This window comes from Lissotriton helveticus, chromosome 5_1 (genome assembly GCF_964261635.1).
Source record: "Lissotriton helveticus chromosome 5_1, aLisHel1.1, whole genome shotgun sequence".
Lineage (NCBI taxonomy): Eukaryota > Metazoa > Chordata > Amphibia > Caudata > Salamandridae > Lissotriton > Lissotriton helveticus.
In genome coordinates, this window is record NC_136065.1 from 295,867,241 (window position 1) to 295,892,900 (window position 25,660).

Here is a 25,660-nt window from a genome sequence, read left to right on the forward strand (position 1 = left end):
CTCTATGCTCTATGAGCTCTCCTCTCCTCTCTAAGCTCTCCGAACTCTGCATCCGTAGCTCTTCTCTATGCTCTCTCTCTGCTCTCAGACCTATCCTCTCTTCTTTATGCCCTCTGTGCTCTCTTTACTATGTTCTCAGTCTCCTCTCTTCTCTATGCTCTCTGCACCCTCTCTGCTCCCAGAGCTCTCCTCTTTATGCGCTCTGCACTCTCTGCTCTCAGAGCTCTCCTCTCTTCTCTATGCTCTCTGCACTCTCTCTGCTCCCAGAGCTCTCCTCTCTATGCTATCTGCACTCTCTCTGCTCTCAGAGCTCTCCTCTCTATGCTCTCTCTCTCTGCTTTCAGAACTCTCCTCTCTATGCTGTCAGAGCTCTCCACTTCTCAATGCTCTCCGTACTCTCTCTGCTCTCAGAACTCTCCTCTTGATGTTCTGCGAGCTCTCCTTTCTTCTCTATGCTCTCAGGCCTATCCTCTCTTCTTTATGCCCTCTGGGCTCTCTTTGCTATGTTCTCAGTCTCCTATCTTGTCTATGCTCTCTGCACTCTCTCTGCTCTTAGAGCTCTCCTCTCTATGCTCTCTGCACCCTATCTGCTCTCAGAGCTCTCCTCTCTATGCTCTCTACACTCTCTGCTCTCATAGCTCTCCTCTCTATGCTCTCGCTCTGCTCTCAAAGTTCTGCTCTCTATGCTCTCAGAGCTCTGCTCTCTATGCTCTCAGAACTCTCATCTCTATGCTCTCAGAGCTCCCCTCTCTTCTCTACGCTCTCTGTACTTTCTTTGCTCTGGCCACAGAGCTCTCCTCTCTATGCTCTCTGCACTCTATCTGCTCTCAGACCTCTCCTCTCTATGCTCTCTCTGATCTCAGAACTCTCCTCTCTATGCTCTGAGAGCTCTACTCTCTATGCTCTCTACACTCTCTATGCTCTCTGCACTCTCGGCTCTCAGAGTTCTCCTCTCTTCTCTATGCTCTCTGCACTCTCTCTGCTCCCAGAGCTCTCCTCTCTATGCTCTCTGCACTCTCTGCTCTCAGAGCTCTCCTCTCTTCTCTATGCTCTCTGCACTCTCTCAGAGCTCACCTCTCTATGCTCTCCGAGCTCTCCTCTCCTCTCTATGCTCTCTGAACTCTGCATCCGTAGCTCTTCTCTATGCTCTCTCTGCTCTCAGACCTATCCTCTCTTCTTTATGCCCTCTGTGCTGTCTTTGCTATGTTATCAGTCTCCTATCTTGTCTATGCTCTATGCACTCTCTCTGCTCTTAGAGTGCAGAGAGCATAGAGAGGAGAGCTCTATCTGCTCTCAGAGCTCTCCTCACTATGCTCTCTCTCTCTGCTATCAGAACTCTCCTCTCTATGCTCTTTGTAGTCTCTCTGCTTTCAGAGCTCTCCTCTATGCTCATTGTACTGTCTCTGTTCTGGCCTCAGGCTGCCATGCTGAGCTGTCTATTCTCTCTGTACTCGCTCAACTCTCAAGGATCCTCTCTATTGATGATCTCTCTGCTGTATTCGCTGTGCTCTGGCCTCAGAACTCTCCTCTGTGCTCTCTGCACTCTCTCTGCTCTCAGAGCTCTCAATTCGTCTCTATGCCCTCAGAGCTCAGCTCTCTACACTATCTCTGATCTCGGAGCTCTCCTCTCTTCTCTATGCTCTCTTCTCTATGCTCTCTCCTCTCTATGCTCTCTGCACTCTATGCTCTCAGACCTCTCCTCTCTATGCTCTCTGCACTCTCTGATCTCATAACTCTCCTCTCTATGCTCTCAGAGCTCTCCTCTCTTCTCTATGCTCTCTGCACTATCTCTGCTCCCAGAGTTCTCCTCCCTATGCTCTCTGCACTCTCTCTGCTCTCCTCTCTATGCTCTCAGAGCTCTCCTCTCTTCTCTACGCTCTCTGTACTTTCTTTGCTTTGGCCTCAGAGCTCTCCTCTCTATGCACTCTCTCTGCTCTCAGAGCTCTCCTCTCTATGCTCTGAACTCTATCAGAACTCTCCTCTCTGTGCTCTCGGAGCTCTCCTTTTCTCTATGCACTCAGAACTCCCCTCTCTATGCTGTCAGAGCTCTCCCCTCTATGCTCTTTGTAGTCTCTCTGCTCTCAGAGCTCTCCTCTATGCTCATTGTACTGTCTCTGTTCTGGCCTCAGGCTGCCATGCTGAGCTGCCTCTTCTCTCTGTACTCGCTCCACTCTCAGAGATCCTCTCTATTGATGATCTCTGTGCTATCTTCGCTGTGCTCTGGCCTCAGAACTCTCCTCTGTGCTCTCTGCACTCTCTCTGCTCTCAGAGCTCTCATTTCTTCTCTATGCTCTCAGTGCTCTGCCCTCTACACTATCTCTGCTCTCTGAGCTCTCCTCTCTTCTCTATGCTCTCTACTCTCAGAACTCTCCTCTCTATGCTCTCAGAGATCTCCTCTCTATGCTCGGTCTCTACACTCTCTCTGCTCTCAGAGCTCTCCTCTCTATGTTCTCTCTCTGCTCTCAGAGCTCTCCTCTCTATGCTCTCTGTTCTCAGAGCTCTCCTCTCTATGCTGTCAGAGCTCTCCTCTCTTCTCTATGCTCTCTGCACTCTCTCTGCTCCCAGAGCTCTCCTAGCTATGCTCTCTGCACTCTCTGCTCTCAGAACTCTCCTCTCTATGCTCTCAGAGATCTCATCTCTATGCTCGCTCTCTACACTCTCTCTGCTCTCAGAGCTCTCCTCTCTATGTTCTCTCTCTGCTCTCAGAGCTCTCCTCTCTATGTTCTCTCTCTGCTCTCAGAACTCTCCTCTCTATGCTCTCTCTCTCTGCTCTCAGAGCTCTCCTCTCTATGCTCTCTCTCTGTTCTCAGAGCTCTCCTCTCTCTGCTCTCAGAGCTCTCATTACTTCTAATATGCTCTCAGAGCTCTCCTCTCTATGTTCTCTCTCTGCTCTCAGAGCTCTCCTCTCTATGTTCTCTCTCTGCTCTCAGAGCTCTCCTCTCTATGTTCTCTCTCTGCTCTCAGAACTCTCCTCTCTATGCTCTCTCTCTCTGCTCTCAGAGCTCTCCTCTCTATGCTCTCTCTCTGTTCTCAGAGCTCTCCTCTCTCTGCTCTCAGAGCTCTCATTACTTCTAATAGTCTCTCAGAGCACTGCTCTCTACACTATCTCTGCACTCTGAGCTCTCCTCTCTTAGCTATGCTCACTGCTCTCAGACCTCTCCTCTCTATGCTCTCTGCACTCTCTGGTCTCTCTATGCTCTCAGAGCTCTCCTCTATTCTCTATGCTCTCTGCACTCTCTCTGCTCCAAGAGCTCTCCTCGCTATGCTCTCTGCACTCTCTCTGCTCTCCTCTCTACGCTCTATCTCTCTGCTCTCAGAACTCTCCTTTCTATGCTGTCAGCGCTCTCCTTTTCTCTATGCTCTCTGCACTCTCTCTGCTCTCAGAACACTCCTCTCTATGCTGTCAGAGCTACCCTCTCTTCTCTATGCTCTCTGCTGTCAGAGCTCTCCTCTCCATGCTCTCTGCACTCACTCTGCTCTCAGACCTCTCCTCTCTATGCTATCTGCACTCTCTGATCTCAGAACTCTCCTCTCAATGCTCTCTCTACTCTCTCAGACCTCTCCTCTCAATGCTCTCTCTACTCTCTCAGAGCTCTCCTCTCTATGCTCTCTCTCTGCTCTTAGAGCTCTCCTCTCTATGCTCTCGCTCTGCTCTCAGAGCTCTCCTCTATGCTCTCTCTCTGCTCTCAGAACTCTCCTCTCTATGCTGTCAGAGCTCTCCTCTTCTCTATGTTCTTTGCACTCTCTCTGCTGTCAGAGCTCTCTTCTCTATGCTCTCCGGGCTCTCCTCTCCTTTCTATGCTCTCCGAGCTCTCCTCTCTTCTCTATGCTCTCTAAACTTTGTATTCGTAGTTCTTCTCTATGCTCTCTCTCTGCTCTCAGACCTATCCTTTCTTCTCTATGCGCTCTGTGCTCTCTTTGCTATGTTCTCAGTCTCTTCTTTTCTATGTGCTCTCTGTACTCTCGCTGCTCTGTTCTCAGAGATTTCCTCGATATACTCTCTCTCTGCTCTCTCGTCTCCTTATGCTTTCTTTGCTGTCTCTGCTCTGACTTCGAAACTCTCTTCTTATGCTCTCAGAGCTCCCCTCTATGCTCTCTGAGCTCTCCTCTCTATGCACGCTCTCTTCTCTGAGAGCTCTTGACACTTCGCTATGCTTTCTGTGCTCTCTTTGCTCTGGTTTCAGAGCTCTCTTCTCTATGCTCCCTGTAGTCTCCCTGCTTTCAGAGCCCCCCTCTCTTCTCCATGCTCTCTCTCCCTCCTCTGGTGTTAGAGCTCCCCTCCCTTCTCCGTGTGCTCTCTCTGCCCTCAGAGCTCCCCTCTCTCTATGATGTTTGACCTGTCTCTGCTCTGGTGTCAGGGCTCTGCTCATGCTTTCTTTGCCCTCTCTGCTGAGGTCTGATGGTTCTCCTCTCGTATGGTCTGTGCGCTGTCTCTGAGCCCCCCTCTTTCTATATTGTCTGTACCGTCTCTGCTCTGGGGTCAGGGCTGCGGTCTCTGTGCTGTATCTGCCCTGGCCTAGGGGTGCCTTCTCTGCTCTGCCTTTGGGTTGGGGCGCTCCTCTCTACTTTGGTTCTGTGTTTAAGGGCGGTCTGACCTGGTCTCTTCTCTCGTAGATGCCCCCTGCCAGCCCTGCCTGTGGTCTCAGGGTCTCTGCGGTCTGATCTACGTGCTGCCTCGGTGCTGCTCTCTGTCGTCTCGCAGCGGTGCCCCCTTCTGTGCTGGGTGTCTGCTCCGTGCAGTTGCTGCACTCGGTCTCTGTGCTACCCTGCGCCTCTGCAGTGCACTCTGAACTATCTCTGCTTTGTTCTTTCTAATCTGTTCTTCTCTGCACCTTCACTCCTCGGGACTGTCTCCCCGAGTCTCCTAGCTTCTCCAAACTCCTTGCACTGCCTCGGATGTCTCGGCGCTCTCCTCCCTCCCCTCTGCTCTTCGCCGTCTCTGCTCTCCTCCCCGTGTCCCAGTCCCCACTCTCGCCCCCGGTGTCCGTGTGTCCGCTCCCAGTCTCCGCTCTCTCCCGCCCGCTGTCCCTGCCTCTCCTCCCCGCTTCCTCCCTCGCCCGGTCCCCGCTCGGCGCGGCCGCTCTCCGGGGCGCTGTGCTCAGCCTCCTCCCCGGACACTCCTCGGCCCCTCCTTTTGTCGGGTCCCTCTCGGCCCCGCCCCCTCCGGGCCCCGCCCCCTCTGGGCCCCGCCCCTTCCTCCTCCCCTCCCCGGGCTGGGAGAGGCTCGGAGTGCACCGGCTGATCCTTCACCTGCTGCGGCCGGAGAGGGGGGTTTCTGCTGCTCCCTGCCCCCTGCCTGTCCCGCTGCCCCCGCCCTCGCCCCCCGGGATGACCTCGGGCTCCGCAGAAACTTCTTTTTGGGGACAAATCGGCTGCGATCGGAGGACCGAGTACTATGAAAGTTGATTACCTCAGCGAGCTGGGCTTCGGACTCTCCGACTATGGTGAGTACCGCACCATCCCAGGCGCCGGGCCGGGCGCCCGTCCTGCCCTGGGCTCCATTGCACGATGTGTTATTTGTGAGCTGTATGATGTGTTATTTGTGAGCTGTGTGATGTGTTATTTGTGAGCTGTATGATGTGTTATTTGTGAGCGTGCCGCCGCAGCCCCCTCCCGCACTCTAGACTCTGCCAGAAGTTAGAGTGCCTGCCCTGTGGCCCCTTGGCCCCTGCTCGGTCCAGCACCCACATACATCTTCCACTCCAAAGAGCGGACGGGGCGCCTGATCTCATTGGGGTTTTGTCCTAAAGTAGTTCATTTCTTCTGAATATTGTAGGGCTGCGAGCGCTGCCTCTGGGGCCGGGGAAGGGCGGTTGTTTACGGGGCCCCGTCGTACCTCCTGTGTCCCTGGGGCCCCATACTCTGCTGTGATCCATGTCTTCTGCGGTACCCCGTGGTTTCATGTAAAATACAGGAAGGTGGCAACCCCGTTTGATATCTTGTAATGAGATGGGTGGGAGCGCGGGCCAAGGGACACCGGAAACACCTTTATTCCCAGAAGATCCGGGGTTTGCGTGAGTTAAAGGTCCCCTGTAGAGCGACAGGACGGCGGTGCCTGCTGTCTCCAGAGGGGCTAATAATAAAACTTCAAACTTTCATGCGGGAGTCTGCGGGGCGGGTGGGTGCGGGGTGCAGGGAGAGTGGTGGCGTAGGTGGCAGATCCTGGGTCACCGAGCTCCTGGTGGGTAGGGGGGCTGCTGGGCACTGGCCATGCGTGCGACGGGGGCACGTCTCGGGAGCCGAGGGGTGCAGAGTTGAAGCTGGGGCTGCCCGGTCCAGGCAGGAGGGCAGAAGCACACAGGACCGAGAGAGAGGCAGGAGAGGGCCCGGAGAGGTGGAGGGCAGACTGCGCACCTCGGGCCGGTGCAAGGTGCCCTTCAGAAGCGGCACGGAGTGCCGACCCACCTGCGGGGGGATCCCTCTCACTTTCCTTCGGTGCTCGGGGGGAAGTTGTGGGCGCGCCGAGACCCCGTCTCCCCCCGCGGCCTCCTCCCGGCACCCGCGCAGCCAGCGGCAGGTTACTGTGGTAATGACTGTGTTTATGACCGAGCGGCGAAGGTGACGGCGCAAGACTGAGCCAAGCTGCGGCCGAGGGGGCACTGAGGGGTCAGGGCGAGAGACAGCCCGCGAGAGTCAGTGAGAGGGGGCGAGAGTGAAGTGACAGCTAGGAGCAGGAGCGAGACATCCCGTCACATCGACAGGATGCCCGGCCTCGAGACAGGGCTGTTTTTTAATACAGACGCTCAGAGTTTGAAGAGACAGGCAACGAAAAAGTTCAAGCGGCAAGTAACATGTCTCGTGGGAATTAGAGCGACGCGGAGGCTGGGAACCAGATGGTGAGAGACAGAGAGGGTAACGGAGGACAGAGACAGGTCATGAAGGAAGGAAGAGGCCTCATTAGCGTCAGCAGGTAGGAGGCATTCCTGGAGCACAGGGGGGCGGGGGGGGGGCGAGTGGCAGGAGATGGACACAGTGACACCCAGCGAGGGACTGTGGGCAGGAGACTCGCACACTGATTGAGATTAAGAGGCAATAATTGAGTCGGGGCGACCCGAGCAGTGGCCGAGGGCAGGAGACAGGCCTTGAGGTGGGGCAGGGGTGACTTGTTGTCAGGAGACAGAAGGCAAGTCGGAATGGGGATAAGAGGCATGTGTAAAGGATGTGCTGCGGTCACTCAGGGGGCGCCAGAGTCCCTCAGGTGGCATTCGATGATGGGACTAATTATCGGGGCATTTTGGGCGTCTGTTGACTTTCGAGGCCGGGCACTGAAGGGCGCATTTTATGTCGTCTGTTTTCATGTAGTGACGGGAACTGAAAGGGGCTCTTGGGTGCCTCTGATGGCTTTCCACGGTGGGCACTTTTTCCTGCGGGGTGATTTCCTACGGGGCGCTAGTAGGGTTTATTTGATGCTTTAGGTAGTTTTCGATGTCTTGTGGCATTGCGGGGACGCGCGGGCTGCTTTGGGGTGTTTTGATGCGTACAGGCGCTCGGGCGGCTCGGATTCTTTTGGGTGGTTTTGGTGTGGGCGGGCACCTCGGGTGGGTGCTCCCAGATTCCTGCTGAGTAGTTTCGGTGGCGAGCGGCTCTTCCATCCTGTTGGGTGGCTTGCGGTGCCAGTTCCTCGGTTTCCTCGTCCGGCTCGCCTGGTTTCTGCAATAAACATTAAGGAATGCCCTGTATTTGGGACACGCATAGTTCTGCTCATTACACGCAGGGATGAGGGAGGTGGTTTGATCCGGGGGTGCGAATGATGTCCCAGTTTTTCTTTGGACAGAGAGGGCAGAATTTCCGGCATAGGGTGAGAGGGCCTGCTTGTCCTGGGGGCAGGTTGTGTGGTAGAGGGCCTACATTTTCAGGGGTCGGGGTGGGGTGACCCCCCGATTGCTGTAGAGTTTAGGGGGCTGTGGAAGGGGACCACCTGTCTGTCCTGGGAAGGGAAGTCTTCGATGAGTGTCTGTCCTGGCGACAGGCGGCATCAGCGAGAATGAATATGTACTGGGGCAGGTGGTCGGGACGGGTTTTGCGTTTGAGTCTTTCTGGATTGCAGCAGCGTGCTGTGGGTCTGTGGCTGCCCACCCCTGCCACACGGGGCTTTGAGTGAGCGCCTGCCTCGGGAGCATGGGGGCGAGGGGCTGCATGTGCCGGAGACAGGCGGGAGAGGGCCTATGTTTATGGGGACAGGCGCGGGAAGGCCCTGCACTGTAAGTGGCGCCAGGGACTGTGTGTGAGGCCCTCCATAGTCTGTTCTCAAAGTCAGGCGACTGTGGGTGAGTGCCAGCCTGATCTGAGGGACAGCCTACTGTGGGTGAGTGCCAGCCTGATCTGAGGGCCAGCCTGATCTGAGGGGCAGCCTGATCTGAGGGGCAGCCTACTGTGGGTGAGTGCCAGCCTGATCTGAGGGGCAGCCTACTGTGGGTGAGTGCCAGCCTGATCTGAGGGGCAGCCGGCGACTTTGATGTGACGGACAAACATGGAAAAAGCATTGAGAATAAAATGGATGAACTTTGAGAATACCATAGAGGATGTGGTTATTTCGTTCACAAAAGTATATCAGGCTGTGCAACTCTTCTGTGACAGGCAAAGCTGCGTGTCACTTTCTTGCGATGTTTTCATATTGCGCTAAAGGAACGGAGCGCTAAAAGAGTACGTGCACGCCAAACTTGAAAAAATATGATGAATAGAAACTTTTGGACAAGACAGGGTGTGCTTCAGACTTATTTGAAAATGACTGTGGGTGAGCGCCAGCCTGTTCTGAAGGGCAGCATACTGTGGGTGAGTGCCAACCTGATCCGAGGGGCAGAATACTGTGGGTGAGTGCCAACCTGATCCGAGGGGCAGAATACTGTGGGTGAGTGCCAACCTGATCCGAGGGGCATACTGTGGGTGAGTGCCAACCTGATCCGAGGGGCATACTGCGGGTGAGTGCCAACCTGATCCGAGGGGCATACTGTGGGTGAGCGCCAGCCTGTTCTGAGGGCAGCATACTGTGGGGGAGCATGATTTTCCGTGACGGCCGTGAGGGCCTCGCGTGTCATTTTTGGGGAGACGGGGCTCCGATCGAGTGCCCGCCTGCATGTGGTGAGTGAGCTCTATCTCTCATGGCGACAGATGCTCGGAGTGGCACCCCCGAAAGGCAGGAGGGAGTATCGGAGGGAGTATGGGAGTGAGTGTGCCGAGGGCCAGCATGTTGTTGCTGCTGAGGTTACAGCTACCAGGAGGGCAGGGGCTGTGGTCGAGGCCCTCGCCTGTCCATTCTGGAAGTCAGCAGGAGGTGTCTGTCTGTCCACAGCATGGCGTGGTGTGCCTGCCAGGAGGGCAGGGGGCTGCAGACCCGCTTGTCTCTCATGGTGGAAGGGGCCTGTGCATGGCTGTCTGTCCAGGGCAGAAGGAAGCGCGAGGGACGGTCTGCCCTGGGGGCTCTTCCTGGGGATCTCAATCGGTTTGTCTCTCCACTGGGCTGTCTCTTTCGAGCACATGCACCTCCGTTTCCCTGGTGATCTCTGTTGACACCCAGGGGACAACTGACACTCTGTGTCAGCCTGAGAGCGGCAGATCTGGCCCGGCCAATGCTTGTGCCGCCCGCGCTCATGGGTGCCAGCCCGCAGCGCGCCTCGCCCGGCTGTACCCGTCAGGTGTCTTTGGGTTTTGCAAGGGAGAGGCCCTGTATGACGCTTTTAAAGGGTTCCTCCCTGCGCGGCGAACGAAGAGTTAACAGGTTCTCAGTGCCAGGACGGGAGCCTCCCCACAGAGGATCAGATCACAACTTACACACGCGTGTGATCCGCACTTCGAGCCAAGATGTGTGTTTTTTTTAATGGTAGGCCTCCGGGTTTCTGCAGCATGCGCCCTCTGCTGGTGAATCGTGGAATAAGTAGAGCGTACATTTCTTGCGGACGGTAGGTAGGCCGTGCAGTGCAGGCTGCAGAGTGCGGTACTCGCTCTGCTAAACATCCTAGTTTTTTTAGTACCCGCGCACATTTACTCTCGTCCGTCCAGCCTTAGAGATGTCCTTGGCTGAACATGGTACTCGGCCTGCAGGAATAGCGGGCACCAGTCATGGGCACTGTGGCATAATTACCCACTTAATACGGAATATTCGAAAGCGTCATTGGATTTTGGGTACAGAACAATCGGATGGAGCAGTGCTTAAGTGGGATGAAATAGGTAGGGGGTTTCTCAAACACCACTGGCCAAGTAAGCATAAATACGCATCCTTTCCAAGAGGCGTGGGCTTTGTAATTAAGAGCGTAGGTTAAGACATCTGTACTGAAATCCTGAGCTCAGAAAGTGTGCCACTTAACCTGTTTGGGTGCTTCTGTTACTTTTGTTGTTATTGCATCTAACCTATCGGACTAAACTAAGCCAGACTGATTGGCTTTGCCGATGCCTAGTAGCAGTACCAAAAGCATAGTAACAGCAATGATTTTTTTGTTTGAATAATCAGATTGAAAATGTTACAATACTGAAACTATGGGATTTAATTAAACATTAGTAGGGTTTGTGGGAGGGGTAGTGGTCTTCGGAGTGTCCTAAATAGGCCCAGTAGCTCCTTATCTCTCTTTCTTCCAGTCTCTTAATATGTTAGACACTTACACTCTTTTTCACCCCACATCATTCTGAAATTCTCCATCTGCTTTTCCATCGTCACCTTTCTTCTTCAGTGCTGGCTTTTCACTCTTCCTGCACATACGGTCTCCTCCCCTCCATTACACCACCCACACAATCCTCCAACTTAAAAGCAGACACTACCTCGTCATCAGAGGTATGGGAAGATCTATAGGCTATATAGAGTAATCAGGGTATTTTGGAGAACCTTTTCATAAACGGAAACCTTGCCAGAGCTCCATTCAGTTGATTCTAGACAAGAACTCGTGAAGGAGAAAGAAGGTTCTTGAGGAACTAGAACAAGATATAGACTCTAGTGGGTCCAAGAGCACCCAGGGTGCTCCTGACGATGACCTGTCTTCTGCGGAGGGGAGTCCATGTCCATGGGTTACACAGAAATACATGGAGATCTGCTAGAGCCCCCATCAACTTCGACTATAGACGCCCATGAGCTGATCCTTCAAGTCCATTAAATGGCCACACCTTAAGAGAGAAGACTTTTCAGAAAATTCTGTGCCGCATTTGCATTGAACTGCATGAGGGACTTCTTTACAAAAACATACCCATCTGTCCACCCACGGCTGCTCCTAACCATATGGCTCATGCTAATGTGCTAACACTGCATGCATTACAGTATTAAAATCAGATCTATTGGGATTACCCCTGCCTGTTTGTTTTTATTACCCTAGATGTGTATTTGTACGCAAATGTCATAACATCGTCGAATGCAAATATTAATCACGAGAAATCAAAGGTTGTGATATATTCACGGACCCTACAGAGTAGTTAGAGGTATGGAGAGATCCTTAGACACTATGGATTAACCAGGGTGTAGTGGAATTCAGAGACATGATAGGATAATCAGAGGTATGCTGAGATTCACAGACTCTGCAGAGTAAGAAAGATGGCGTGTGTGATCCACGGACTTTACAGAGTCATTGGAGATCTTGCCAGACTAATCTACAAGACAGAGTAATCACAGCTTTGTGAGGTCCACAGACACTACAGAGTAATTGGAGGGCTTGTGAGATTCATGGACCCTAAAGTGCAATTAGAGGCATCATTAGATCCATGACATTACAGAGTAATTAAGGTAGTGTCTGATTCACACATACTATTGAGTAATCGTGTTATAGGAAGATCCACGGGCTCTACAAATTAATCTGAGGTATCTTGAGATCCACAAGGCTATAGGTTGACCGAAGATATTGTAGGATCCACTGACATCCTGAGATTCACTGACTCTACAGAGTAATCCATGTACCGTGAAGCCCATGAACACTAGGGATTGGGTTATCCACATACACTACATATTAATCAGATACGTGAGAGCCATGGGTGTTAGGATAAGATCCAGAGTTGCTCAAGAGTAATCGAGAACATTATGGGATTAAAACAGAACACACAGTCATTTATTGTATCAAGAAGTGAAAAGACACAGCGTGGAGTAACACTAGTAATCTAGGCTACATGAGGTGGAGTTGTGCGAGTCTTGTGCATGGCATAGCGCTGAAGTAACAAGGAGATGCAGTTGTTTTGAGTGAGGGTGAACTCAAGTATGGCATTGTATCTGCACACACTTTTACGCTTTCTTTCTGTTTGCAAAGGTATACCCACAAACTATAGTGTAGTCCAGGCAAAGGAAAGTCCATGCACAGTTAGCAGAGGAATGAATAGTTTGGATGAACATAAGTACTCAGCGGTAGCTCTTCCAACACTCGTCAAAGTGAAGAGCAGTAACCTGAAATGTATGCAAGCTGAAGCTGTGCGCCCTTTGTGGGTGTTACAACACCTCAACAGACTATGCATTGATTAAAATTGTGAGTAATATGACAAACAAGGCAAGCTTGTCTGAGCCTGGGTGTGGCGATCAAAGGGCGACAGATTACCAAAGGCTGGTAAGAACGAAATTTCTGAACTGGGGCAAGTCATTTGAGGGCCCCACTACTGCAGGCTTGTTGCTTTAATAGGATTCTTGCGTATTGATGTACTTCTGCTTTTGGTCTGCTGCCTGAATCTCGTCTCTGAGAACAGAGTTGTGTAGGATGATAACGTAGAGTGATAGATGAAGATGGTAGCAGAAGCCATCTCTAGTGCTTATGAGACCATGTTTCATCTTGAAGATCCAAAGAACACACCAGCTTCTGTAGCTTCTGGGGGTCTTGAGACCAACATGGGCACATACAGTTTTTGTAATCCAAGTGAGGTGATAACCTCTGAGACCTGGGGTCCATCTATCTTTGCCACTTACCCAGACTAATAAGACAGAGAAGCAATTGTTTGTTTTAGGTCGAATAAATGGTAGGACGTGTTACTAAACGGTTTGAAAGCACCGGGCAGAAACAAGTCACTCAGCTAGTCACCAGCACGTGGTATTAAGCACACAGATGAGAGACATATTTCTTTAGTGCTTACTTCTGTGGTCCTTATTAACTTCAGTGGGCACTGAAGCATATGTTTACTAAAGGTCACGTGCTGACTGAACTGGAATTGTCGTATGGTAACAGTGTCCAGGGATGGTCATAGTATTACCCTGGGTGGGTCTCCTGCACGATTTTTATTTTCACCGGTGAGAATAATGAGCAGCTTCAATTTTGGTAAATGGTAAAATTGCTGACAGATCCCCATTTCAACCAATTTGTCTGGTGCACATTCCACAGGTAACTCCAGGAGGGACCTGTGCTCAGGATTATCATGAATTTATGTGCAATTGGCAAATGGCTCTGAGATTTGGTGCAAATTGTGTTTGAAGCCGATACGGGATTCATGCCAGAATTGTGACTGAGCTCCAGAGGAGGCCAAAATCCTTCAGAACGACTTGACCAGAGACCGAGCTCCCTCTCAAATGCTTCAAATTAGACCAACTCACTCTAAGGAGTTCTAGAGGTGATTTAAGTGGGGAGCTTAGTGCCACCTGACCAAGTCAGTTTTGCTCAGTTAAAACTTGCAATGATGTAAGAATTTTATTGAAGGTTGGAAAGCACTTCATTCCTTTGCCCCAGGACTGCCTGTCCCGCAGGGTTATTAAGGCACTACTTTCTTTAAGGGAAGGAAGGCATAGTCAAATATTTGGACTCACTGATTACTCACATACCTGACTGGGAGTGGATGACAAGTTAAACACTGGTTGGATGCAGGTTGACAGGAGATACTAGGCCTTGGATGACCTGGATTTAGAGACATTTGTTAATGGGCTTGAGAACGTCGAGGATGTCATGTATGCACTTTCTGCAAGAGTCCTGCTTGTCTGCAGAAGTCCTTGCGCTGAAGGTAGGCTTAGGAAGTCCATCCTTGCTTGGAAGGATGGGGCAATGATTAAAGTTGGTCGTTACTGTCGGTTTGGACATTGATTAGTCTTTTATCCATTCAGAATGAATGGCATCAACATTGACTTCAATATGTGCAGGGCAAACATGGGATACACCTTCGGCACAGCAGTTGTGTACTGTTAGTATTTTTCTCCAGACCCTGTGCTTTGTAAGGAACCTCTACCAGTGTAGGTTTTAAAACCATGTGTTCTTCCTGTTGAGCAGAAATAATAAACACTAGGGAACTTCTGTTTCAACACATTTCTCCAGAGATCCAAAATGCGGAAACATTTTGATACATCTGGCCCCTGGAGTGCAGTAGTTAGCTCCGACTCCCTTCATTTCATTCACTTTTCCAGTGGTGCACGTGGTTGTGCAGGCAAGGTTTATTCATAGGGGGTGGGGTATATGTTGGTTTCTAATACAGCTTATCACAGATTACCGGGTCAGTATAGGTCAATGTTCAAGAAGAGGTTTGTTTTTTAAGGAAGCATACTTATTTTGTTTCCAATTCTAGAACAGTACCACATGTACAATACTTTTTATCATGTGCTAAATTTTTATTGCACACCCATGTTAATAGAGTAGTTTTCTTGGTGATCAGTGGTGAAAACTAGAAGTGTCCTGTCCTTAAGGTTTCCCAGTAATGACTCCAGATCGTTTCACCATGGCCTAACGTAACCACGGTGGCTGCCATAAAATGGATGGGATTTTTTTTTAATTGAAAATAGTCAATGGGCCAATGTTACTGTGGGGATGGGCACCGTAGCATGCGATGGCAGGCAGGATCGCACAATGTAATACTGATCTGACTGCAGTTGTCCGAAGCATTTTCACAATTACGTAATTCCAGTATATAGACATTCCCAGAAGAATATATTTAGGAACCAAGTAAGAAGGGACATTTTACAACACCCTAAAGTCAAGCTTGCACTAGGTGCTTAGGAGTGACCTTGGGCACCCATGAAAACTGAGCATTTGGTAGTATACAGCCCCAAGACAAATTATGCCATATCTCTCTGATAGGAAGTAAGACCCCAAGTCCTATTAAAACCTGGATGACACCTAGCCATGAGCTGTAGAGGTGGAATCAAGCACTCGGCTAGAGTTCAGATAAAAGATGCGGCCAGCTCCCGCCTACCCATTTTAAAGTCTGCATCAGTAAAGTATGCAGGGGACCGAATGATTGGGCGATGACCAGAAGCCAGTGATAGGCACGTGCAGTGCTCTCTCATGCTGTGTCCTTCACTTTCACTGCCCCAGCAAGATGGGGAACTATGCCCATGACAAAACAGCAATGGTGGCTGGCAAGAGAAGGCATTCCTGCATTTGGTGGGTCAGTTGTTAGGAGTAAAGGAAGAAGACCCCCGACCTCGGGGGATTCGGGAGACCTTCTGCTCCCTTTCCGCCAGTTCTTTACAGCTGAATCAATTGTCTGTCTTCAGAAATAAAAGCTGCTGATGTCGTCCTAACTCACCAGGCCCCGAGATGACAGCGAATTTACATTTTTTAATTAAATGAGCAGCTTTTTTATGGGGCAGGGTCATGTGAGGGAGGTGTTTGTGTACTGGAGATGAGACTTTAGAAACACTTCTCACCATGGGTAACAGAGGGCGATGAAGATCACGACAAGCTACCCTGCCTCAGCTGATTTCTCAGAAACTGTGGCAGTTTTCACCAAAATTGAGAAAATGGTTTCGGCTCCAGCAGAGCTATCATTGACTGACCTCCAGTGCGAACTCATGCTGTTCGTGACTTGTGTCTTTCGGGTTTTGCACATGATGAGTGACGTCTCTACCTGATGGGCACTGATCTGTGTTGAACATTAGGGAATTTGACAATAGAAAGGGTAGGTCGGTTCTTTTGATCTTGGGCAGAAGGGAAATATGGGCATTATTGTTGTCATTTCACCTCACTCTCCAAAGCCATGGATTTGTTCTGTGCAAAGATTAGGCAGAACTTCCTTAGATTAATTGACTGTCCCCTAGCAGCTGTGGTCGAGCAGTCAATGCTTCCTCCGAGGAGGTGGTTTATAGTTAGTCTCTGATACAGTTTAGCGCAGGTTGTCACAGTCAGTGAAGACCCAATGGCCAGCCAGATACATGCCTTTGATAAGCAATCTATGTTTAATTTTATTATAATTGCATTTAATCCAGCTTTAAGACACCAATTTAGTACCAGAACGATTAAACTAAAACACAAGACTAAATAAAATACGTGCATAGCATTTAGGTTCGCTCAGATACGACTGAAAACAACAATCACAACCCAGTGTAAATTTAAGCGACCAAACACAACCCAATGCAAGCATAAGGTACATAACGTTGTGAGCACCTGGACCTGCTTGGGCCTTTGATGTTCCTGTTAGTTTTTGTTCCATTATAGCAGTCAGTGGATGAGTTATACCTGTAGGTCTCAACTAAGCCTGGTGTTGGAGTGTGGGTAGTTTAAAAGGTTTGGCTACTGCTGAGTAGTTTGGGGCCAAAAGTCCAGTCAGAGTGCCCCATTCTGAACAGATTTTGACTGGCGACTGTGCTTTTGCGACAGGCTGCAGCTAACAGGTCATGATGTCAGCCAGTGTCCTGATGTCTCCCTTAGATCCGAATTATCAGGTAGGGCTACCTGATAGAAACAAATATTGATAAAAACCAATCGGTCTGGCCGTGGCAAACTGGTGCAATGGCTATTTTTTTTAAAATTGTAAGTGTATACCACAAACCTAAGAAGAAGAAAAAAGCGGACACATAAGTCACCTAAACATGGGAACTCAACGTTTGCAATACTAAAATTTTAAATTAAAATAATTAACTATTGCATATATGACAGAATGGGCACGTCCTAGGAGGCAGGTGTACATACATCACAAAAAAACATGGCTCTAATTAGCTTAAATAAACTGTATTGTTGGATGTGATTTACTGTAACACGAAGTTCTAATATAAGCATACAAAAATACCTAAAAAATTTTTAAAAAAATATATATACTACTGGGGGAAAAAATGTTTTGGCAAAGAAAAGTATTGCCTCGCTAGCGCTGGCACTAAAGTCCATTAGTATTTACGTGATGTGCACCTGTGAGCATAAAAATGCCATAACTAACATTGTAAAAGACCCATCGCCCCATGCTGCAGGCTAGTGGGTTGGAGCAATATGTATGTGAGTAATAGTTTAACTGACCAATGGATGTAGATGGCGGACTGAACCCCCCGCTCTGTGTGTATCAATGTATGTATTTTGTTATCTAAGATAATTTGGGTCACAGGGAGTAGGAGAGACAGTTGAAGTTGTCCCTCGGCCTGATCTTGAGGTATATGCATGCATGTGGGATGTGGTACTCGTATAGCACAAACACTAGGCAAAAGAAAGCTGAGCTCTGTACAAGCCCAAAGACAAGGATACAGTCAAGAGCTGATTTAAGGGGTAGCTGGCTTCTGAGCGCTGTAGTGAAGAGCTGCTTCTTCTTGATATAGTGTTCTTTAAAGAGGTGTGTTTTCATGCCTTCCTAAATTGGAGCAGAGTTGGGGTGGTCCTGGTGGGTACAGGAATATTGCTCCTGATTTTAGGTGCATACATGGAGAAGGCCTGTTGCCATGTTTTCATCTCCAGCTTAAAACTGGCTGATCACGTTTGGCTTTTTTGAGTGGCTCAAGTTGCTGGAGCTATTCTAGAGATGGTAATGGCGGCCTGGCGAAATGCGGAGTAAATGAGCGCATATAAGAAAAACGTTTTTTGAGGCCTTTGCGTGTGTACCTTGGATTGATTACTAAAGAGACGTTTGTCTATGATATAAAGGCTGGCAGTCAGAGTCGTGAACAACAACTTAGATATTTCAAGCGGAAAGAATTGTTTAAGGAGGTGTAGGACTCGACATGAAGATGGTGGAACCCTGAACGCCCTAGTCCTGATGAGGCCTGGAAATTAGTAAGGCCGAAACGCGTCGACACTTTCGTGGAAGGCACCATGTCAAAATTTGAATAAGTGAAAAAAAATTCAAACAAAGAGCATAAGACTAGCAGGACTTAATGATTGTACCTTCTATGCTCCCATATTTCTTATGGTGACCTTTATTAAGGAATGTCTTTTGGTTACATCCTTTGGTTAAAATAATAAGGGCGTGGACTCAAAAAAGTTCAAGGATATATTTGTTGTATGTGTACTGTGATATATTGTTTGTGTATATATTGTATACAGGTGTATATATGTATGAGATGTATATGTATATATATATAGATGTGTTAAAAATCAGTAAAGAATTACGTATTTGCAATATTGAAAAAGAAAATGAGGAGGTAATAAATAGAAAAGAAACCTCAACCCTCTCCCTTGGTCACCATTTTTTTAAGACTTAAAAAATGTAGATATGCTCCAGAAGAAAATAAATTCTTAAGGATAGAGATAATTAATTGTATCTTTATCTTCTAGAGGCTTTCTTTAATTTTTCCCTAGGCATCATTTTTCAGTAATTTGTGGAACTTTCATGGCCAGCACTTCGAAATGGGGCAATCGGGTTTTTGAAGTATTTTTGGTCTATCAGGAGCTCATAGCTGCAAGCGAAGGAATTGCATGAAAACATCTATGGGGGGAAAAAATCGGGAACCACAAATAAAACAAAATTGGCTTAGTGGTCTTTACAACGCAGGAGCCACAGTCCCAGGTAACCCAGTGACAAAAGCGTGTTGTACTTGGTAGGAATAGGGGGTCAAGTGTGCAATGCAGGATGAGGAGGCCTTATGTGTTGTGTAGGAAGTAGAGGCCTAGTGCATGGCGTAGAAGAGTCTAGGAGAAGGGGTCTGCTGGGCTGTGTAGACGAGAGGAGGGGGTCTGGTCTCTGGTGTAGGAAGAGGAGTCCTGATGGGATCGCCGGAAGTGCTGTTTTAGAGGAGCGATGGGGTGCTGTGTGCCAGCCATGTAGGTAAGCGCTTCATGGCTCCGGATAGGAGTAGTGAGCGCTATATCAATGTTTCAATGCAATAAGATACAAATGAAGCGGAGGGGGTTTTGTGTGCTGTCTTGTGCTGTAGTGAGACTCCTGGTGAGTAGGAGGCGGGGGTGTGCTGTGTAGAAGAGAAAGGAGGGCTGGTGCGCAGCGTTGGCAGTGGGGCCCTTGTGCTGGGCAGCCGGAACAGGCATGCCCTTCTCTCGGTGCCTTTAGTTCTTTGAACAAATGTCGTAAAGTCTCTACTTTGGAAGCCGCGGGCGCGCTGATGGACAGGGACAGGCGATGGTGTGGACGGGGAGCGCGTGTCCTGAAAATGTTCTAATTTTGGGTTTGAACTCGGCCTGTGACGCTTTGCGGGATGTGCAGCCCCGGCCCGAAGCAGCTCTCCCGAGGCCTCGCCGTGGGACGGCGCGCCCGGCTGGCAGGGGTCCTGGCCCTCGAACCCCGGGAGCCCCGACAGGTGGCCGGCCAAGGACCGGGGTTCAAGAGCAGACACCGTCCGCAAGGCGGGGATCCCCGGCTGAAGACCGCCCAGAAACCAGGAGGGCTGTGAGGTACATGTGCTTGTCTCGAGCCGCCCCCACCCTCAACAGCTGCCTGTAACCCTCGGGGCCTCGGGCACTACTGCCATAGGCTCCCGTGCCCCTCGCCAAACCCAAGGGGTGCTTTATCCGGCCCTCCCGGGGGTCTGCGTGGGACACGGTCTCAAAACGAAAGTTTAGGGCAAGCTGTGGTGCGGGTGCAGACCAGTAGCTGCCATAGGCAGACTGTACAGATTTGCGGCCAGTCGTAACCATGGCCACTCTCTAATTATGCGGCGGGGAGCAGCAAATAATGCTGCAAAATACTACACATTTTTTGATCGTATCACTTCACTATTTTGTAGTTTTTACACATGCTAGAAGTGTCCAGGCAGATATGTCATCTCATTGGCATCAGTTTAACAACCAAAGACCAAAATAAGCAATCGAAAGATGACAGTTAACCTTTGCTAGCGCCTTCCACTGCTTGCCGCGTTTTCAGTAACCTTTGATCCTTTTGAGCTGGAATCATTTTTTTTGTTAAAGTCTGCACGGTATGCATCAGATGATGGCTTATGTGGCAAATGCATCAAAACCATAATTATGCAAAAAAAAAGCTGTGGCCACAGAATCCCATAATTCAAGTCGCCCTGGTCATAATGTACACTTGTGTTATTATATTCCTGTTTACTGGCTTAGCCCTTGGAGGATCAGAAGGGCTTATGTTGCTTATTCCCATCAAGGGTCCTCTTCGGAGGGCTGTAGCAGGAAGCCTTGAAGGGGTTTCGTTCACGGTGCGTGGTGCTTTCTGTGTGGAGCTTCTCGAGCAACACTGAAGACTTAGCACCCTTCTTTACTCCTGTTGTGCACGTCAGTGTAAGCCTTGGGAGTAGGGATTATGGGTTAGGCACTAGCTGGGCATCAAGTGTATGGTCAGTGGACTACCAGTATGTAAGGACGGAGGCAACAGGATTAGACCTGATCACCCACCTCCAAAAAGTTACATTTCTGTTTGTCAGAAGGACACAGTGATTTAGGTCCTAGGACTCTTTTATATCAGTAAGCTAGCCAGCTGCTGCTGTAACAATTCACTGATCATACAGTCAGACGTAAACCCAGTACTGCAAGCATGGCCATGCCCTACCTGAAGGAATTATTCTTCATAGCCCAGCTCATGAACAAGAGGCTATGTCTCACACATGCCCAGAGCCACAGGAGAAGGGCAGAGGCATGTGCAGATCCTCGAGTGCATGGCAGAGAGGGGCACCCTCACTGAATGTGGCGGAAGGAGATTGGGTGAACGTCAGTCACATCCCGTCAGACAGCGCCATCTGGTCTCAGAGAGCCGCGGGCGTGTTGGGGTCCTGCTTCTGGGTTTGGACTGCACACTAGACAGAATAATGAGTGAGCTTGGTCATGGTGATATTTCTTTCGACAGTCCTCCTTTTGACCCCTATGTGTATAGGTTGACTATTCCTTGTAGCCCCCTTTTCATCCTGGAGCATATTTAATTTCACTCCAATTCAGGCCTATCGTGATTTAAGTGTATTTGTAAAGAGGGGAACACATTCAGAGTCTGTGCAGGCAGGATGATGACTCCCAGACTATAGTAATCTGCAGTCCTTGCCAATTAGGACATAAGATGGCAGCATTCTCCTCCTGACCAGCTCAGTTTCCTCTTAATCCACCCCTCAATACACAGAAGTTCTCTGATGTGGTGGACGTACTTTACAACACCCAAAAATAACAAATAAAATATCACAATGGTATACTTGACTCGTGTAAGTGTAGCCTTGTTTATGAAGATGTGGGTGATGCGTAAGATATCGGATCCATAATTATGTACATATTCTGGGTTTTGCGTAATCCTTTTATTTCCCGTGGCAGGTGAATTCATGAGAGTGGGGTGACCTCTGAGAAACCAGGGCTGTGTGCTCCTGTCGAAGCCACAGCTTCAAGACAATCCTAGATAGATTTGTGCACTGCACACCATTTGAAGCCATCCTACACCCAAGGAGACCAAATGCAGGTCCTCTCCCTTCAGATATCATATTTTGACATAGCCCAGCATCTGTTACACCTGAGTCGTCAAACGCCTGTGCATAGCAGCCTTCCTGTAACCCCATCATCATAGCGGGCACTTCATGCTTTTTATTCGAGTCAAGGAGCTTTGTTTGGAATTTGAGCCATTGATAAAGGGTTATTTTTACGACTCTCTCGCTGGTACAACTGTATTGGCAGACAGGTTGTATATTCAAGCCCAAAACCAGACACCAGAAAAAACAATTCTTTACCTGATCAAACAGGATGCTGGCATTCTCCCCAGAGGGAACAACTGCTACGTGTCAGGGTTATTGTACGTTCAGGATATGGTAGGCATACATTTCTTGAGTCTTTCATACATTAATGTAATCTTACCGCACTCTGATGGTAGGGAGGAATATCTAGTTATGGGGGGCGGGAGGGGGGGGGGGCTGCATGGATTTTACCTAGTGTGACAGCAAAGTGTTCCAAAGACCCATCTTCAGGGATACAGCAAAAAGGATGTACCTCAAAGCAGAATAGACTGCTACTAACCAGGGAGCCTCCCCACGGGCGGGCGAGATCTCTCCATGAGATTAGAGTGGGGGCACTTGGGATCCCACCCCCCAAGCTATTAGGAGCATGAAGTTTGGCTGGCATACACTTAGAGGGGACTCTTGGTTGTTAACAGTAGAATAATGAAAAGGTTTTTTTTAAAAAATTCTTTTATTTATTTTTAAATTCCAGAGGAGCACATTAAGGACTTGCAGAGCGGCATTTTAGTTATTTCAAAGTGTTATGGTGAGATCCTTACATAGATACACCATATTAGCAGGATACCCATATGGGATAAGTTACACGCATACACCTGCATTCCAATCAGTTTCGAAGTCGGTGGCTACCCTGAAAATCTGACATGGAACACCCCTTGCTGACCAGAGTTGAACCCATCAGCTCTATACTCTGCTAACATAGCACACTTGCACCATGATGCCTGTTACAGTAGCGCTCTGTCTGCCCAATGCCCATGAAAGTAGAATGATAACTCCCCCAGAGCTCATTATATTAGCACTCCAAGTAGTGGAACACAAAATAGTGCAACATATGTTATTGGTGCCAGCAGTCAATCAAGTATTACCAAGGTAAGTACATGGAGTGGTACGTAAATTAGAGCTTTATATGCTGGTTTTCCAAGCTACTTGCTCCAGAGTGGTGAGTTTTTCTGTTTGCCTCTTCAAATTGTATGCTGAGACACTCTTTGTAATACTTTCCGAAACCGATAGCTTGCTTCTGTTGTAGTAAATTCAATGAAGTAATCAAGGCTTACTCAGTGGAGGTGGCGCGAAAATAAAATAAAACACATTCACAATCGCACTGAAAGCTCAGTGTGTTGTCAGAGAGATTTCTTTAAAAAGTAATCAAAACTGAGCACAACTGTGTAAACGATTGTCTAGCATAAATGGTTCCAAATTGCCCCCAATGCAGGTTTTACGTAGCACAGTAACAGGTGTTAGTAGCAAACAATATGGTGGTACGTTCTATACTTTGAGACTGTGTGTGTCTATAAGGCAGCCTCCACAATTACTTAGAAGCACTCTAAATTTCGCAAATTGCTGCAGTGTTAGCGCACAGTGCATCTTAAGAGTGTCAGACAGGTGTATCACAGGAGTTTCTTGACATTGTAAGATAACTCGGTAGTTTCACTGCTGCTGTAGTGTTTTGGGCCAAGACTTAAAGTTTAAATAAAATGCAGTCAACATTTCTTGATATCAAAGACTTTTAAGATCTATGGTTGAACTATTTTCTGTGTAAAAAGGTGCAACAGTACCTCTATTTACTCCTAACTGGAAAAATTGACCAATATTTTGCATCAAGCTCACAGAGCGGAATGTTTTTCTAATCTCAATTAGGTAGTGGTACCTCACGGTAAGCACTGGAGCAAACCGGCAGGTTTATTAGTCCTGTGTCTCGGGTCAGGTCACTTGCTGTGAAAAGCTTCCTGTGCATTGTGGTCCTGAAGTCCCAAAGGACTCACTTTTAAGGTTAGAGCTTCAGAAGAACTCAAAGGGCTCTATCTAGAGATCTACAAGTCACAGTTGGGACAGTATTTCATTGTTTGGTCCCTAAATGTGTAGTACATATTTTGGAGGCTTCAAGTGCGAAAGGGGTTCTTGAGGTCTTCTAAAGGGCCAAATATCAGTGGCGGAGGCCACCTATCTTCAGTGGTAGGGCGGCAGTGGGAGGAGAGCAGGGGTTTGGGGGAGGGTTAAAATAATAAAAAATAAAAGACTTACCTCCTGCTCTGCTGACGGCCGCCTCGCTGCTCTTCTCGTCGCCGTTGGGCCAGAAGGGGATAAGCCCTCAGGGCACAGGCTCCACACCTAATCCAAACGCTGTTCTCTCACGAGACCAGCACCAGGATTGGTCTGAGCGGCCTCATTTGCTGCTCAGACAGTGCATTGGAGCATGTGCCTTTTCTCCAACCGGGAAGTGTAACTCAGCCGGGTTGGAGAAACATAAATGAGCATGTGAGCTTGGCTGGCCGGCCAAGCGCACATGCACACTTATGAGTGCAGTTTACTCCTTCTTGACATGTCTGGCAAAGCCCCACTCTATAGTCATTGCGGGGCTAGAACAGACAACGTAAATGAAATCACAATAACTGTGTTATTGTCATTTTATTTACCTTCTGCTGGTGCGGGCTGAGGGGCAACGCTCCTCCGCCATTACGTATTTGCCGTGCCTGCCATGTACGCTTTGGAGACCTTGACACTACACTGGGTGAACATCAACAACAGCTCCTAGTGTCTGCACTCCCAACACAGAGTCAATACCAGCGAGGCATAGTAGGTGTGTTTTTTATTTTGGACCCACAGGTTAACAAAAAATGCCTCTTGTTGGTGAGAGGGAGTACGCTCACTAAGCAGCCATTGCTCCAGATTTCTCACCTGCACTTTGTTACGGTCACCATGGTCGGCTTGACTGGTTCCTTCACCACAGTGTCAGCTGATCCGCATAGGAATTTACATCTGACATGGTCAAAGAAAAGCACTCTAGGCTTAGCCCTAACTAAAAATGCGGGCCCCGAAAATGGTTATACAATTTGAGGTGAAGGCTAGTGTTCTTTTATCGAGGTCAGAAGCGCTTGCTGGCACCATTGTTAACGGAGGCCACTTAATAGTTACTTTAGTCAGACATCCCCACCTTTATCATTACAGAAAGTTACTCTCTCGGTTTTGCCCATTTCTTCTTGTGATTTCATTTGCTTCTTCCCAGTGAGTGATTTCCACACTTTTCATGTACACATTTCTGAATTCTACACAACTATAGCAAACACTCAATTAATAAATGCCAGCTCTCTTAGAAAAGGGTTAAAACATGACAGAAAAGCGACCTTAAATGTTCTACTGTAAATATGGCAATATAGTGGTGTAGTTTTCCAATAGTGACTGTTTCCCTACGTGTAGCAAATGTAATACTGTAGGGGTCCCCTGTTTTCCAAACAGCACATTTCTGAATTCAGCAGTTGTCTAATGGCTCAACTGTACGTTCATTTGTTGGCATGTCTAAATAAGTCTATTTTATTTTCGTTGTGTGCGTTTTTTTTCTTGTGCTGCATCTTTAGTGATTAATTTCCTGTCCTGCTGTGGAAATTACATAGCGAACTGCTTGTTTTTTTTCTTGCTACCTACCTTTTTTGGTTACAGTAGCAATTCAGCCCTCACAACGTTACTCTTAAACCCTACCCCAATACACTACAATAATGCTCTAGAAGTTTGCGAAGTCTAGTAGAGCGGCGCCCAGAGCCCTTAGATGAAAGCTCTCCACTAGCCCAGAGATGTACTCCACGCCTTGTATACTGGTACTGTGTGCATTCTTTTTGCCATTGGCTGTGCTCTACCTGTTAAGGATTGTTTGCGGTGCTGCCCTGCACTTAATTAGTTCCCTACAAGGCAGGCTGCCTCTTCAGCTCCATGTTGTAAATCTTATATAAGTGAGGGAAGTGTTCACTCCTGCTGCTGAGCTGCACCTTTTTGTGTCACAGAATCTTGTTGTGCAGCTCCTGTGCCTTGTTTGTGCATTTGTATGTATGTGCATGTGTGTGTGTTTATAGCATAAGGACTGGGCGAGTCCCTATTTTGATGGCAAAGCCAGGCTGAACAAGCCCTACGAGTGAGTGAGTGTCTGTGTAAAGCCCAGACTTTGCCCATGCCAAAGATGTAACTGTTCTCTGTCTTGAGGGGGGGTCGTGCACTCTTGCTGTT

The 25,660-nt window shown here is 48.8% G+C and overlaps 1 protein-coding gene across 9 annotated transcripts in view; it reads left to right on the top strand.

Annotated features, from left to right (window-relative positions):
- Positions 1 to 5,204: 5,204 nt before the first annotated feature.
- CASZ1 (castor zinc finger 1) overlaps positions 5,205 to 25,660 on the top strand; it is a 212,123-nt gene continuing 191,667 nt past the window's right edge. For 6 of the 9 annotated variants that reach the window (XM_078642245.1, XM_078642250.1, XM_078642246.1 and 3 more), the window contains exon 1: positions 5,205 to 5,444. In XM_078642245.1, coding sequence (XP_078498371.1) covers positions 5,396 to 5,444 — 49 coding nt within the window. In that variant the 5' untranslated portion in view covers positions 5,205 to 5,395. The remainder of the gene's footprint in view (positions 5,445 to 25,660) is intronic. The other 3 variants (XM_078642248.1, XM_078642249.1, XM_078642254.1) reach the window with 1 other exon arrangement.